At 33.7% G+C, this 15,390-nt stretch overlaps 1 protein-coding gene across 2 annotated transcripts in view; it reads left to right on the forward strand.

Moving 5' to 3' along the window:
• The window catches only part of ASCC3 (activating signal cointegrator 1 complex subunit 3), a 262,911-nt gene that overhangs the window by 172,609 nt on the left and 74,912 nt on the right, over nt 1–15,390 (forward strand). For both annotated transcript variants that reach the window (XM_064649888.1, XM_064649889.1), the window contains exons 18-22: nt 3,097–3,261; nt 4,100–4,186; nt 6,396–6,572; nt 8,661–8,886; nt 12,803–12,957. In XM_064649888.1, coding sequence (XP_064505958.1) covers nt 3,097–3,261; nt 4,100–4,186; nt 6,396–6,572; nt 8,661–8,886; nt 12,803–12,957 — 810 coding nt within the window. The remainder of the gene's footprint in view (nt 1–3,096; nt 3,262–4,099; nt 4,187–6,395; nt 6,573–8,660; nt 8,887–12,802; nt 12,958–15,390) is intronic.

Genomic DNA, 15,390 nt, shown 5'->3' on the forward strand with positions numbered 1-15,390 from the left:
TGTTTTCTATAAAAAGCTATATAGTACATTACCATATTTTAATATAACAGTATATAACACAGACCACAAAGTAACAGATAAATGAAAAACAAAAATTGATTCACTGTGAATGTTGTTGTCCCATTACTATAAATTTCTTTTTTTTTCACTATCACATTTTAGATTAAAAGAAATATAACCATATTGGTAATAACCAGTGAAAAAAGTAATAAAACACTAACAGAAATATTTTTTATAAATTTAAAAAACAACAAAGAAGAGTTACTCCTCTTTCCCTTCCTGTTGTGCTTTTATTCAGGTGCTGAGAAAGTAGAGGCTGCCAGTGCTTGTCATTTTCTGCTACTGACCTTCTTTCTACCCCTTTTGATTTGATGTGCTAATACTAGACGTTCTTATTTTTGTGTTAAGGCAGTAACAAATTATATCAATATGAAGTGTTACTCTTTCATGTAGGAATAAAACCAATGCCAATCCCCTTATTTTCTAGATAAACCAGTTTTAAATTTCAAAGCTACTGTTTTATAGATAGTGTGAGGATGCTATAGTGCCAGGTGCAGGCATAACCAAGGATTTGCTCAATTAGACCATTCTGTGCCTTCTGTTGTGGTTATAGGTATTTAACTTTCACAATTAGTATCTTATTGTTTTTAGTAATGTTGCAGTGTGCCAATTTCTATCTCTGTTTTGACTGACAACCAGCATTATCCATTCAGAATCCATATATCCATCATGGATCACACTTCCCTGTTGTTTGATGGGACTGAGGTGGTGCAAACTCATTCTCCTTTCCCTTTCCACTGTCACTCACCACATCCAGTAATTACTGCAGAGCACCAAAGGTCCGGCCTGTCCACATGATAGGGCATGTTGTGCTGCACAGGGAGACCAGAGCACACGTGCATCTGCCATGCACCGACACATTCGCCCAGGAGTAGACTACTGCAGGTCCACAGCTTTGATTTGTGATTTTTCAAGTTGTTTGCCAGAAGTACCAATAATGCCTTTCGCTGATTTGTGAAAATGGCCAAAATTCATGATGAGCAGCAAGAGGAAACAAAGAGTGGAAGGAAAAAGTGGAACAAATGCAAATGTTGTGTTAGTGAAGTCTGTAGGATTTTCTCATACTTCTAGGGTTCCAAAGAAAAGGTATCTGCGTTTTTAAAATAAACCCTTTTGTCTATTTTCTCCTCTTTTTGGTTCCACTCTTTGGTGTTCCCACAGTTAAGGAAAGCTTTTCATTCCCATAAGCCTTTTGTTTAGAACATCTATAAAAGTTAGAGGGGTGTGTGCCCAACATTTCTCTCAGTAAGCTAGAGAAAACAATGTGGATAATAATTCATTTATGATGAATTGTCATGTACTTTATCATGCATTCTTAAATTTCCCTATGTATACTCCAGACCTGCTCAGTTTCTTACTGTGGACATGCCAAGGCTCATTTTAAGAGTAACAACTGTTCTAGGCTGGATCTTTTACTTTGTGGGATTTCTAATTATGCAAGTTCAACAAGAAGGTTGCTAACCATGGATTCTCTAGACTCAAATATTGTTTCACAGCTTTTTTAAGTTGGTGACATCTCCTTTAAAGTTAAAACTTTTTATTTTTAAAAAATGTTAGTTTACTGTTAAAGACAAAAGATTGGCAGGTAATTTGGACTGCTAAAAGAGTAGGGGAGTGTCTTGATATTTTTTTTTTCCCCTCAATAGTTTTAAGAAATAAATGTTAAACACCTGGCATCTGGATCATTCTTTTTTTGACCACCTCTGCTCTGAAATCTGACCTCAATGCATGACTTACTATTGAGAAAAGCAGTCTAGACCTTTGTCATCTTAGCTTTTGACTTGAAACTAAGGCAAGCCATAACTAAGGAGAAACAGCTTCAGAGTAACTGGCAAAGACAGAATATTAGGAGCTAGCCTTGCAGCTGCTTTGTAGAGATGACTATGTTTGTCTGCAGCTTCACTGACCGTGAGATGAAGCACTTCAGCACAAAGATTAAACTGAATCCTGGCCCAGTGAAAACCAGAACAGCCAAGGCATAACAGTTCTTCCAGCCTGCTCCTTTTTGCCATCTTGGTCATATATCTCTGTTGCAGGTTTACCAAGAGGGCAGGTATAACTTACTCTGTAGAAAATCTGAACTATATACAAGCCCTGACGTAAGAATGCTGTCTGCAGACTAGAATAGAGTTTCAGTCTTTTCAAATTTGGTGACTAACATTGCTTGTCTAATTAGAGCCATATCTTAGGTGCACATATTCCAGAGGGTCAACATGACTGTGAATCCCTTTTCCCTCATCCCTGTCATTGTGGGCATTCCAGGTGCATGATGTGGAAACACACAATTATACAGCACTCCCACTCAGATGTCCTAACGAGATAATGTGCATTATTACTTGGACAAAATGTCCAAATTCCTGAACTTTGATATGAATAGAAATGACGTTGGGCACAACAAACTCCTTGTGTGCTCTTAACACGAATGTTACTGTATGTCAGTAACTCAGTTACTAGAATATCCCAGCTGACATATCCAAAGCTCTTGGGGACATTAGGGATTTTTTGCTAGTAAACATTTAAGCTATTCAATTTGAAGCTTAATCTATAGGATACAACTAAAGGATACAGTTTAAGGATACAACTGAAGCCGTCCTCTTGTCAACTAACCTGGCAAGGTATATCATCAACCATTTTCATAAACAGAAGATGCTGTAAGGTGGCACGTTTTTGTGAAGTGATACGGTAATGATAATTTAATGAAGAACGTGTTACCATTAAAACTTCTTTCAAAAATTTCAGTGTAAATTTATTTCATAATCATGCTGCTATTTTGTAAGTAATATTGGTCTATGTTGTATTGATAGTCTCAAAGCATTGCAAAAGAAATATTATTCTGATAATTTTCTCCCATACATACAGTTTTTGGTCAATAATGTCAATGTAACTGTTATTAGTGAGATCTCAGGAAAATCTCGACTCAGTAACTGTACCTTTCTTTTATCGGACATCTAACTTTGTGTGATTAGATTATCTCAATAAAATTATTTATTTAACACTTTTTAAAAATGCAAATACATATGTCTGTTTCATATCTAGATGGATCCAGGTCTAGAAAAGCACAGAGAACAATTGGTAATTGAAGTCGGCAGAAAACTGGACAAAGCCCGCATGATTCGCTTTGAAGAAAGAACTGGCTTTTTTTCTTCAACAGATTTAGGCAGAACTGCCAGCCACTACTATATTAAATACAATACTATAGAGGTAAAAGATGATGTTCTGTTTCTGGGGTTTTTTTCCTTCTTTTTGAATGTATACCTAAAATAGTTGTTAGATATTACAGAATATGTAGCTGATTTTGTTCACCGTGTTTTCAAATCGTATTTACTGAAATGGGGAGAGAGGAAAGAGGAAAAAGAAATTAAATATCAAGCAATACTGAAAAATTAGACTTGGTGTAAAGTGAAATTTGAAATTTCTGTAGTCTTTTTCAATTCTTTTAGGAGAATTATAAGGAACATTTTGATATCCGTAGTGTGTGCGACCATTAGTACATGATAGCACATTGAAGTATAGTGTCTGATAACAGACAAGCTTCTGTGGTTGCCAACCTTAAACAACTTTTGGCACTGTAATCAGGTTGTGTTGTAAACATGTACAAAATTTTGTAGTATTGAAAACTTGATTTGATGTACACATGCATCTTAAAACCTTTCCTTTGTAGCAAATATGTAATTTTCTTGAATAAAAGCTGAAGACTCAGCATTACTAATTTTTAACTGCTTAATGTTGCTATGTATAGTTAGTCTCACATATTTATTCACTCAGATGTGTTCTAGACTTTTTTTTTTAAGTGGCCACATTGCATGTCTCTTGATTTTGGGGTGGCCAAGTTTCTAGGGACTGTTTTTCTGAAACTGCTGAAAAGTCATTCTTTCAGCAATTCAACATTGTTCCTGTTGAAATTGCATCATTCAGGTCTTCCAATAACTTAAATTTTAACTTTATATGCCTTTTTAAATTTTTGTTAATGTTTCTTTGTTTTGTGGAGTATGTATATTTTTATTTTCAATATTAAATCAATTCTTTTTATTTTTAATAGACTTTCAATGAATTGTTTGATGCTCATAAAACAGAAGGTGATATTCTTGCTATAGTATCAAAAGCTGAAGAATTCGAACAGATAAAGGTAAAGTTAAAGAATGTCTTGGAACTTACTCCATAGATATTGTTTACAGACTCAAATTTTGTTAAATATTAAGCACAATTATAAAATGTTTTCTAAGTAGGCGTAATATGCTCTAACTCAAAGTTATATGTAGCTCAGTCTGCATGATAGTGCACATTTAATAACTAACTATGGATCTTTGAGAATTTTTTTCCAATGCTTTTAAGAACTTCTCAGCACCTCAATATTAACAGGTGAAGCTAAGTGTACGTTGGAATAGTGTGCCCAGGGATGAGATAATTTTTCTGTTTGAAGTTTAAAGCATTGTTAGATGTCTTCCTGAACAATTTGCTTTATCAGGAATGAGGCAGGACTCAGTGAGGTTAACTTTGTGATATATTTCATGCAGAGAACAATATTAGATTGGCAGAATGATAAATTCTTATAAATTAAATTCAAATTTGAAATCTAGAAAGTTGTCATAACAGATTTTGTGCAGGCTAGAAGATTACTGTGCTATCATACTCAGTTCAATTCCAACCTCCCTTTTTACCTCCTTTTTGTGGGTAGAACACAAGGCAATATGTTCCAAGCTGGCACGAGCTCGTTTGCCCATGCTCCCATCTCATAGAGGTACAAGCCAGACTCCACAGGGTTTGTTAGCTTGGGCTCTTTGCCATTTTACCACAATTATACAACTTTCAGATCGGAGTTGGCTCTCATTCACCCGGCTCTGCGAACTGGCAGTGTGAATCCCTCACCATCTACATATTTACATATTTGCACACATTGTCTGAGTATTACCATCTCTTTATCTAATGGAGAAATTCTATTTTGCTTTAATCTCTTCTATTATAGAAGATAATAAGCAGTGAGTTTTCACAATCATATGTGGAACGTTTTCCAAGCTAGAAGGGCTTTTTTTTTATGATAGTGATATTGCTTTGCTATGTTTAAATTTAGCATAATTTAATATTTAAAAGAAAAGCATATGGAAAATATGATGTGTTGTGTTTCTATATTTGTAATAAAGTTAGTAGTGATGCTTTTTGACTAAAACATAGTTTCTCCAGTTTGTTTTCTCAGATTTGGATGGTATGGTATCAGTGCACCATCATTTCCAGATTTTTGTGATTCATTTGCTGTGCATCTCTGAATGTTTAAAAACTTGTAACTGGTTTTCATAAGAATAACTCAGGATTTCCCCCTCTGTGTGATACAAATTGTGCCTTTTGGTAATATTAGTCATGTCTCCATACTGCCTTTAAAAATTCTGCATTTTGAGATAGGTAACTCACCAGTAGCTGAAATACAGATCCGGATTTGACCTGTACTGTGCTATGCAAGAGTAGAAAAAAATTATCAAAAATGGTGTTATATGCAGAGCATAGTATTCCCCTGACACTGGAATCATCTATGATGTTTTTGTACTTCACCTCTTTCTTTCCCATGGGACAAGTGACTGGATAGTTGGGGATTTTAACCCGATTGTCTTAGGGTCTTTTGTATGTCAGGTAGTCAGGTCCAGATGAAAATTACTTTCAGATGATTCCCTGCAGGGACCAAACATTTACCCTCTTTAAATAAGTTTCACACTAACAGACTATCAGTAAATCAAAGAATATGTAGATTTATGCTAGTTTTGCCATGTAAGGGTCATCAGTTAGAATGTGATATGTTATGCATTATTCAAACCATAGATAATAATATTTCTTTACTCATATTAAGACTTAATCTTATTAACAGTGAAAATTCTGATATGATGAATCATAGTACTTCACAGTTTTGAGTTTAAAAATTTATTATGCCACATGCTAACTATGTAACTATAATGAGTACATTTAATGTTAATTCAAGATTGCCCTAATCTAGATGGACAGAGGTTTTACTCTGGTCAAATAAAAAATGAAATCTCATCAGATGAAGGATGGTAAGGTCAGAAGATTCAATTTTTGTGGCATATCAAATTTTTGTATGTCAATGGCAACCTTAATAGATGGTGATGAATAACAAAATGTAATTGTGTCCCTATTAAGATAGTTTCAATTATGGCCTATTAGCTACATTGTGGAAGATGTGGGTTTGCTGATTTTTTTCTTCTTTTTTTTCTTTCTTAAAACTAGAGATTCCATTTAAAAGTAATGTAACTATTATAAGGCAAATTCGATTTCAGTGTAAAAATTTTTATCAAATTGCTTCAGCCTCTTCATAATGTATAATTGTGTTTTAGGTAAGAGAAGAAGAAATAGAAGAGCTAGATACCTTACTGAATGATTTCTGTGAACTTCCTGCTCCAGGAGGTGTGGAAAACAATTATGGAAAAATTAATATCCTCCTTCAAACATACATTAGCAGAGGGGAGATGGACAGCTTCTCACTTATTTCAGATTCTGCATATGTTGCACAGGTAAAAATAGTATTTTTTACATATCTGTTGCTGTCTTCTACTGTTTTTATTCTCCCAAACATTTACAATTATATAAGTAGGCCCTGGTCTGAATCTTTTTGTGCATTTTTATGCAAGTTTATGTGAAAATCAGAGCATGTGTAGTATAATACTTAGGTAGAAAAGTTTTGCAAAAAGCTACTTTGGGAGACTAGGGCATTTTTTTGTTAATTATGAATGTTCTTTTTGTTTGTATTACCTCTTATTATATTTAGTAGCTCTAACTGTGATTGCACAAAAATTGTGTTCTCGACTTCGTGTGTCTTCTTCTAAATGTGAAAAACTGTTGTAATCTATTTTTATGTTTTGGCTACATTTATACTTCGTTCTGGAAAACATAATTTGTGTTTGATTCACATGCCTTGGTTTAGACAAGAAAGATATGCTATTATAGTTTTGTTGCTAGATGTAATCATGCAGATTTACATACCAGTCTATACATTTGTTTGTTGGCCTGATTTGACACCTGAATAATTGATTGTTACACAGCACGTTTAGTTACTACATGGACATGTACACAAGAGGACATGACACAGAGGTCTAATTAGATGCCATAAGATGAGCTGCTTGCTTACACAACAGGAGACCATCTTAGAAAGAAAAGGGTGTTCCTTGAAAGTTTAGAATTCTGGATCCCTGAGAATTCGAAGTGACAAAATGCTCATAGACAATCCAAGATGTGTGACAATAATAAAATTGATTATAAAGTTTGACCTTTTAGCCCATCCTATGTCTGTCTCTCTTTACTTTTTGTTTTGTTTTAACAGACAGCAACAAGTTTCACGGAATCATTTTTGTCTCATCCTTACAAAACTGCTTGGGAAAGAATTAGTTGAAAAAATTGCATTTAGTTGTTGCTAAAGATGAGATCTAAATATTCAAAATTATACATGTTCTTCAGCAACATTTTCATATTAACATAATCTTCTTCAGAAATGTTTGCATTTTGTAACACTGTACGGGTATAAATGAGAAAATTTTGAATTGATTATGCACATCATAAAAATTGTGGTACTTGCACAGCAAAATGATTTTCAGTATCATTATTTTAGTCTTTGATTTCAAGGCAGTTGCTTTTATTTGTCTGTTTCATTTATAGCGTTTTTAGTGAGACAACATGGTCTTCTCAGATTTTCGTAAATTGTATTTGTGGAACCAGTGCTACAAATTGTGAATTTTTTTTACTTGGATAGTGACTATTAAGAAAATTATTCATTCTTTCTAAGAGGAATGTGCTTCTTTAGTAACATATGCTTCCTATCATGACCAAATAATTTTCTACTTTTTATTCCTGTTGGCTTAGCAGAGCCAGCAGGGAATGATTCTATTCAATGAATCAAGAACATAATTCCTAGTCCAGACATAGTACCGATAGGGGAAGAAAAAAACCACACAGCTTCATAATACAGCTTGAAAAGTTTATGAAAGGAATATCATAATTTAGGTTTTCAGGATAAGACTGACCTCATTCAAACTTATGTTAATAATTAGTTTTCCAAGTCCAAAGCAGATTAATACAGTTTAGTTATACAATAGTCTCAGAACATGGTAACTTTTTTTTTTAAAAGTCACTACTGTCAAGCTTCTGTGCAAATTGTGTGAAATTCAGTGTGAAATGGGATGCAGTTATGGAAGTATAACTGAAAAAACTCTGGAAGTTGAATTTCCATATAAAGTGAGTTTGCAGGTGTATAATATTATATAGGGGGTACAGTAAATGAATTTGTTTCAAAAGCGATCGAGATGCAATAAATTGAAAACTCCATAATGTTAGCATAACCATGATCAAAATTCTCTGGCAGACCTGACACTACAACTTTAATTGGTTGCTCATGTTTCTTTTTGTAATTTCTAAAGGCAATCATGAGGTAGTTCTGCCACTAGACAGTGATGGAAAAAAATAGTTTTCAAAAATGTTTGAAAGAAGTTTGGAAAGAAAAACTATTGTTACAGTTTGTCAAAGATGAGTCTATGGGATCCTTTTCATTTTACAAAGAATACTTGGGAGAATTACAACAGTTTTGCTTTTTTTTTTTTTTCACTTTCCAGAATGCAGCTCGTATTGTTCGAGCTCTTTTTGAGATTGCCCTTAGGAAACGTTGGCCTGCGATGACATATCGACTACTGAATCTCAGCAAAGTTATTGACAAGCGGCTGTGGGGCTGGGTCAGCCCTTTGAGGCAGTTCTCAGTGTTACCACCATCGGTCCTGTCCAAGTTGGAAGAGAAGAATCTCACTATAGACAAGATGAAGGACATGAGAAAAGATGAAATAGGTGAGAAATCAGCAAGGCTGATCTGCTTAAACTGTTAGAAACCAATGGGCAAGTTAGAACTGAGTCTGAGCCATTCATTAATCTGCCCACTCTGGTCTGGAAGCCATGTAGCCATGTGCCATACATCAATATGCTATTATGTTCAATAAGGAAGGATTTTTTCCTTGTAGTATGGCACAGCTCTGAGGATAAGGCTAGCCTGTCCTGGTAATCACATAACACAGATGGAATGGAGATATATGTTGATAAGTATTTACATATATGTGTATATATTTATGTTGAGCTGTGCTTCCCTTTTTACCCACATTACATAATGCACTACTATAAAAGGCATTCTGTTTACTTTTGCCAGTTGGCACAATGTGGCCTGTTTTTTTTTTAGTGGAAATACTATTAATGTGAAAAAGAATAAAAACAGGCTATTATATCCAGGTATGCTGTCAGTAAATGGCCTTCTTCCGAAGGCATTAATTTTCATCATACATGGAGAATTCATTGTCACTGGTGTCACTGCAGCAAAACTTTAATGGAATTTTTTAAAGGATTTTACAGTTCAGTAATGAGAGCATCCACAAGCCTACTGATAGCCATAGTGGCAATTTCAAGTAAGTGTATATAAACTGTTGTGCATAAACTACCCACCAGCTGGTTGAAGTTGAAAAAAACCCTCACTTGTAGTGTATTTCTTTTTCCGTAGTGTATTTCTTCTTATTTGGACTTGTTTTTGCACCTGTTATTGCCAAACTGTGAGAAACAAACATTTTTTGAAAAATCTAATTTTAGAATAAAAATACTATTTATACTCACTGCCTAGAAGTTGTCACCTCTGACTTAATATTTCTCTCACTTGCAAGAAAACTACATTCCTAGCTTAGGAGGCTTTGTTATGTGCCTAATTTAGGCTGGAAAAAAGTTAAATAAATATGTGAAAGTTTGCAGAATTAGAGGCTATGTCTTTATTTATAAATAAATTAAACCAAAAGACTATGGTAACTGTGCATTTTAATATACAGTAATTTTAAATGTATTAAAAACATAGCATTTTATTTGAAGTGCTAGCATTATCATACTTTTCTTATTCAGAAGCATTCTAGCACTTCTTAATTTGCATGTATTAATTTGTTGCGCATTTGTAAAGTCTTTTAGCACTTAGTATTCTTTTTCATTAATTTTATTAGTGGGTCTTTTCTTTTCTTTTTTCTTCTTTTCTTTTCTTTTCTTTTCTTTTCTTTTCTTTTCTTTTCTTTTCTTTTCTTTTCTTTTCTTTTCTTTTCTTTTCTTTTCTTTTCTTTTCTTTTCTTTTCTTTTCTTTTCTTTTCTTTTCTTTTCTTTTCTTTTCTTTTCTTTTCTTTTCTTTTCTTTTCTTTTCTTTTCTTTTCTTTTCTTTTCTTTTCTTTTCTTTTTTTCTTCTCTTCTCTTCTCTTCTCTTCTCTTCTCTTTTCTCGTCTTTTTTTTTAATGAGTCTTTCTCCCCATACCCACTCTTGAAGAAGAAAGAAATTTTGTGTTAAAATGCAAAACCAGTTTTGCTTCCTTCAGTGTAGTAGAACTAGTATTGACCAGATGAAAATGTATCTATATACCTGCAATTTGTCTAGTTTTGTTTTATATTAACTTAGTCAGAAATTAGATGAGACTTGGGAATTGACTGTGAAAATAGGTCATTGATGATTATATGTAATGATATTTCTTGTTCTTCAGCCTTATAAATATCAAAGCAAGTTGATCTGTGCATCTCTGTGAAGTCTAGATACTTGGCACACTTCCTCCTGTCTAGCCTCTCTATCTGAGGGATGTGAAGGAAGTGCTTGCCTGGCAGACACCTTATTTTTATTTTTAATTCAAGGCCATGTTGAAATGAGAAAAGGTACAACTTCCAGGTGCTGCCTTGTTTTCTGATTCCATAGGACTAGTTTCAGTCTTTGTGTTTTTTCCTTTTTTAATGTTTTTGTGACCTTGGAGATAGAATAAAAAAGACAGGAGCTGGCTGACTCAGTCCATGGCTTAGTGGGAGATAAAAGTATCAGATGGGTGCCAGCCCTCCCAGTGAGCAAAAAGCATGTTGTGTGCACAGATCCTGTTTTCCAGTGTACCATGAATTGGTCAACACCAGTTTATGTGCTATTGCAGTGTAACCATGGAGTTTCCAGAAAGCCAGGAAATCACTGTGTTATCTGAGATAAACAGTCTTTTTTTTTTTTTCAAAATACAGATGACAATCATTGTAAATAAGCAAAATTTATCCTTTTTTTTTAAACATGCCTATTTTCTTGAATAGTCAGCTTTTCTTCAGAAGGTTTTAATATTTCTTAAATGCCATTGATGGTTTCTCATAATGTGACTATTTTAAAGAAAAAGGGGTGGGGGGAGGCAGCTAGGGGAGAGAGTTTTATAATATTTTGTAGAAGTTGGGAGGGGAGCCTTATTTTCCCCTAGCAAGTAAGTGTAAAAAAAACCTCAGTGCTGTCCTGTACAAGCGTGGTTCACCTCACACATCATGATAAAGAAAGTGATTTTTGGCATGAAAAAGTGTACTTGCCTGCATAGGTTTATTGAGTCATATCTTTGCATATTTGTCATCTGCCTTTATTTAACCTGATTTCTGAACTTTTACCTCTAATTGCAAATGCTAGTCCATGTGCGAAAATGCTATAATATTGATAGATTTTAATAACCTGCTGGAGTTTTACCAACTGGAAATTAAGCTGATTAAATAACTGTTAAAACTGTTGTATTAAGGATTTGTTTCTAAAGCAAGATCACCATTCATTTCTTCAGAGTATAAACACCTGTGTGAAGCAGTATCTGCTAGTTTTTTAAATAAGAAAAACTGAAAAGTTAAAGTCAGGATCAATAGAAAAAAAATAGCAATTGCAAGATGCTATGCCCCTAAATTATTATTTTCTTTGCAAGAAAAAGGTTGTATAACCTTTTCACCTTGCACATAACACAAATAATAGGACTTCTCCCTTTTTTTTTTTTAATTTGGTAATTGTGCACATGGGTAAGTGTGGTTAAGGAACCACATAACAGAAAATAGTAGTAGTCATTGATAAGGTAGCTTTTAACAGGAAGTACTTATGACCATCACAATTAAAATCTAAAATATGCTCCAGATAATTGCGTAAGCAATATCAGTGAAAAATGTAATAAATTAAGTGTCTTTCCCTAAATAAGCTGGAAGGTGCAGTATTTTTCAGGAAACAAATCACTGCTACATGCTTTGTTTTATATTTAAAATGGAGAGCAAGGGAACAGAGATTTGAGCTGTAAAATTCAAGTAGGACATTTTTCTTAATTAATATAATCTCTTTATTGCCTTAGTTACCATGATGGGGATAGAAAATGAAAAAACATTGCAACATTTAGTTTTTCCTTTGTCTTAGTTACATACTGATATATTCTGAAAAATATATCAGCTGCTGTGAGATGTTTGCTCATGTGCATTTTTAACCTGTTAACTACCTTTATTCAGTTTTATGAAGCATTCCACCTGCCTTGAATCACTACACAGGAATGGTAGAAGTTCAACTGTGTGCCCTTCATTAAGTAAGAAGTCAGTATTCACGCTTTAAAAAAGACCTGTATGGCTTGGTAACAGCCTGGTCAAAAAGTCAGTAATGGAGAGAGAAGTAGCTTGACATATGTTTTCAGTGTGAAGTCTTAATAGTTATTTTAACCCCTTAGTTATAGCCAGCAGGGGGGTTAATACTGATTTTTCTAGGCACTAAATTGCTAATTCAAGTTAAGTATTACAAAACATTCAGACATGCCAGGTCAAGAGAGTCAGACATTTACGCACCTAAGAGCAAAACAAGCAAGCAATAATACTTCTCTCTAAAAGCCTATTTGAAAGTCAGAGTTGTATTCTTTTTCCTGGAAATGCAAATTTGTTACACCTAATGTTTTCTTGGCAGGTCATATGCTGCATCATGTGAAGATTGGGTTAAAGGTAAAACAGTGTGTCCATCAAATACCCTCCATCATAATGGAAGCAACAATTCAGCCAATTACCCGCACAGTGCTCCGAGTTCGGCTGAACATCGCTCCCGACTTCACGTGGAATGACCAGGTAAAAAAAAGAGGAGGAGGAGGAAAGACAGGAAGCATTAATTTAGCTTCAGTAAATGAGATGGTTACGGGTAGTCCATAGCTGTTTGGATAAGAAAAAAGATATTTATTTTAGCTAAAGAGCAAGTTTGATAATAGGAATTGAATGGCCTTTATGACTTTTGTAGAAGAAGGCAGGCAAAGATCATCTTTTTATTTCTGTTAATTCTTACAGGATTGGGCTGTTTATAACATGTTGAGGCAAATGCTTATGCTGAATATTACCAGTAGCCACACACAGATTAGTTTTATGCCCAAAAAGGAGAAGGAAAAAAACGGGAGACGCGAGTGAGTCTCTGAACTATGAATGAATAGCAAACACATTCAAATAAAACCTTGAAATGCAGTTCGTGTATGCCAAGTTCTGCTGCTCTTTATGGCTTTACAAATGTACTTTCACAAATCCGTGCCTTTTTTTCTGTTGGGGACTTGTCTGACACAAAAGCTGAGATGTATTTGGAGTTATATTCATCTGTATTTTATGGTGCAAAGTTATATAAAAGGAGTTGTACTGGTTGCAGATTTAGATCTACCCTTTGATTCAGAAGCTATTCATTAGAAATAGATTTAACATAAATCTAAATTAAATATATATGTCCACATGGGGGCATTGTATTGTTGCTGGTACTTCAGAAACTTCTACAGAAAAAAAATCTTCTGAAACTTTCTACAGAAAATAGATATCTCAATGAGCAAACATATTTTTCTTCTTTTATGCTTATGAGATTTACACTTAAGATAAATTATTTTGAAAGGTGTGTATTGTGTCTGTTCTTTGATTAAAAATTATTTTTAAAATTTCTTATCTTACAAATTTACCTTACTCACAAGTAAATTAGAAATTTATTCCACAAACATTTAAATTACTTTAGAATTTTATTTTCCTGGCCTAAATTTTATTTTTTTTTATTTTGGAAGTTTCACTAAATTGTCTTAGAAATGGGAGATTAACAATGAAAATATAGAACATTTGATGTTGTTTGGCTGCCTGAAGTTATTACAGAAATATTTGAGTGAATTCCTACCATGAATTATAACATGGCATATTTTTTGCTTCCTTTTTTATGTACAGTACTTCAGAAGGCAAAAAAGCCATTACTTTTTAGGATTGAAACAAATTTTTATTATTCAGTCTTTCATCCACTTTACCTGTAATCTGTTAAATACAAAAAAAAGTACTGTTCTTCATATTAAACTTTATCTTAATAAAAGGTAATTTCTCAATCCATTTTTAGATTTTTCTACAAAATCCAGGTTCCTCTGTATTTTTACAAGTTGAAAAGGGGTCCACACAGAATAATACTGTTATTTTGACTCTGAACTTCTAAAGTTATAGCAAAATTTTGTCAAAAGCCTATTTTGTGCTATAATCCCTTTACACAGTTTTTCTGACGGTTGCTTTGGAAACATCGTGATTGTTTTATCAATTCAACTTAAGGAGCTTTTATGTGAATTTGTATATTGGTATTCATAAAAACTTGGAAAACTTTTTTTCACTTTTTTATTTTTGTAACACAGCTGTTGATTTTCTTGTTTCTTCAGTAAATGAAACTTCTATCACAGTAAATAAATAAAGCTGTTAAATTTAATAGTCTCAGAAAATTAATAACTGTCTTAAATTTGATACTCTGAAACTGCTTTTCCATCATCACACAGTATTTTAGCAAGCTTTTCAGATGATATCTATAGAAACTTATGGGTATAGCTGTAATTGGTACAAAAGCTAGTTGCTAAAAAGTTCCATTCAAAAAATTGGAGTAATCAAATAAAAGCAGAATATTAAAAAATTAAATACCATACTTGACTGAAATACCCTGTTTGGCTAACATTTCATGGTTTAAGTTTGTTCCTTTATCTGAATACTTAATTCTAGAATGATCTCATCACAAATTTTGCACTTGCTGTTACAAATGAAAAAAGATATGTTTTGGTAGTCATGAGATATGACATCATCTTGATCTTTAATGGCTTTAGTTTTCAGTGCTGGAAGCCCTTAAGTTCAGTAAAAGCATGTGAGCAAGGCATATCCAGTGAAAAATTTTTATTCTTTTGTTAGGAGCAAAGGACTATAAACATGCCCAGGCAGAGCAATTAAGCCTTACTGCAGTCAGGTGTAGTCCAGCAGAAATACAGAATAATTCAACTAGTATTAATTAGCCAAGTCATATATCAGACATGCAGTTTTTAGGGTGATGGTTGCCCCAAATACTGGTATGTATCAGTTCTTAAGAGCTCCCCAGAGTTCTTGAGAATCATTACTGGAGAGAGTGTTGTGTTACCTGTGCCCAGATTGCCCTGCAGTTTTTCCACGGGACTCTCCAAAATTAGGGTGCTATTACAGTAAATAATAAAATTTCTGAGCTTTAAACTTAATCACCTTCCTTAAATCTTCTTT

This window comes from Pseudopipra pipra, chromosome 3, assembly GCF_036250125.1.
Source record: "Pseudopipra pipra isolate bDixPip1 chromosome 3, bDixPip1.hap1, whole genome shotgun sequence".
NCBI classification, from domain to species: domain Eukaryota; kingdom Metazoa; phylum Chordata; class Aves; order Passeriformes; family Pipridae; genus Pseudopipra; species Pseudopipra pipra.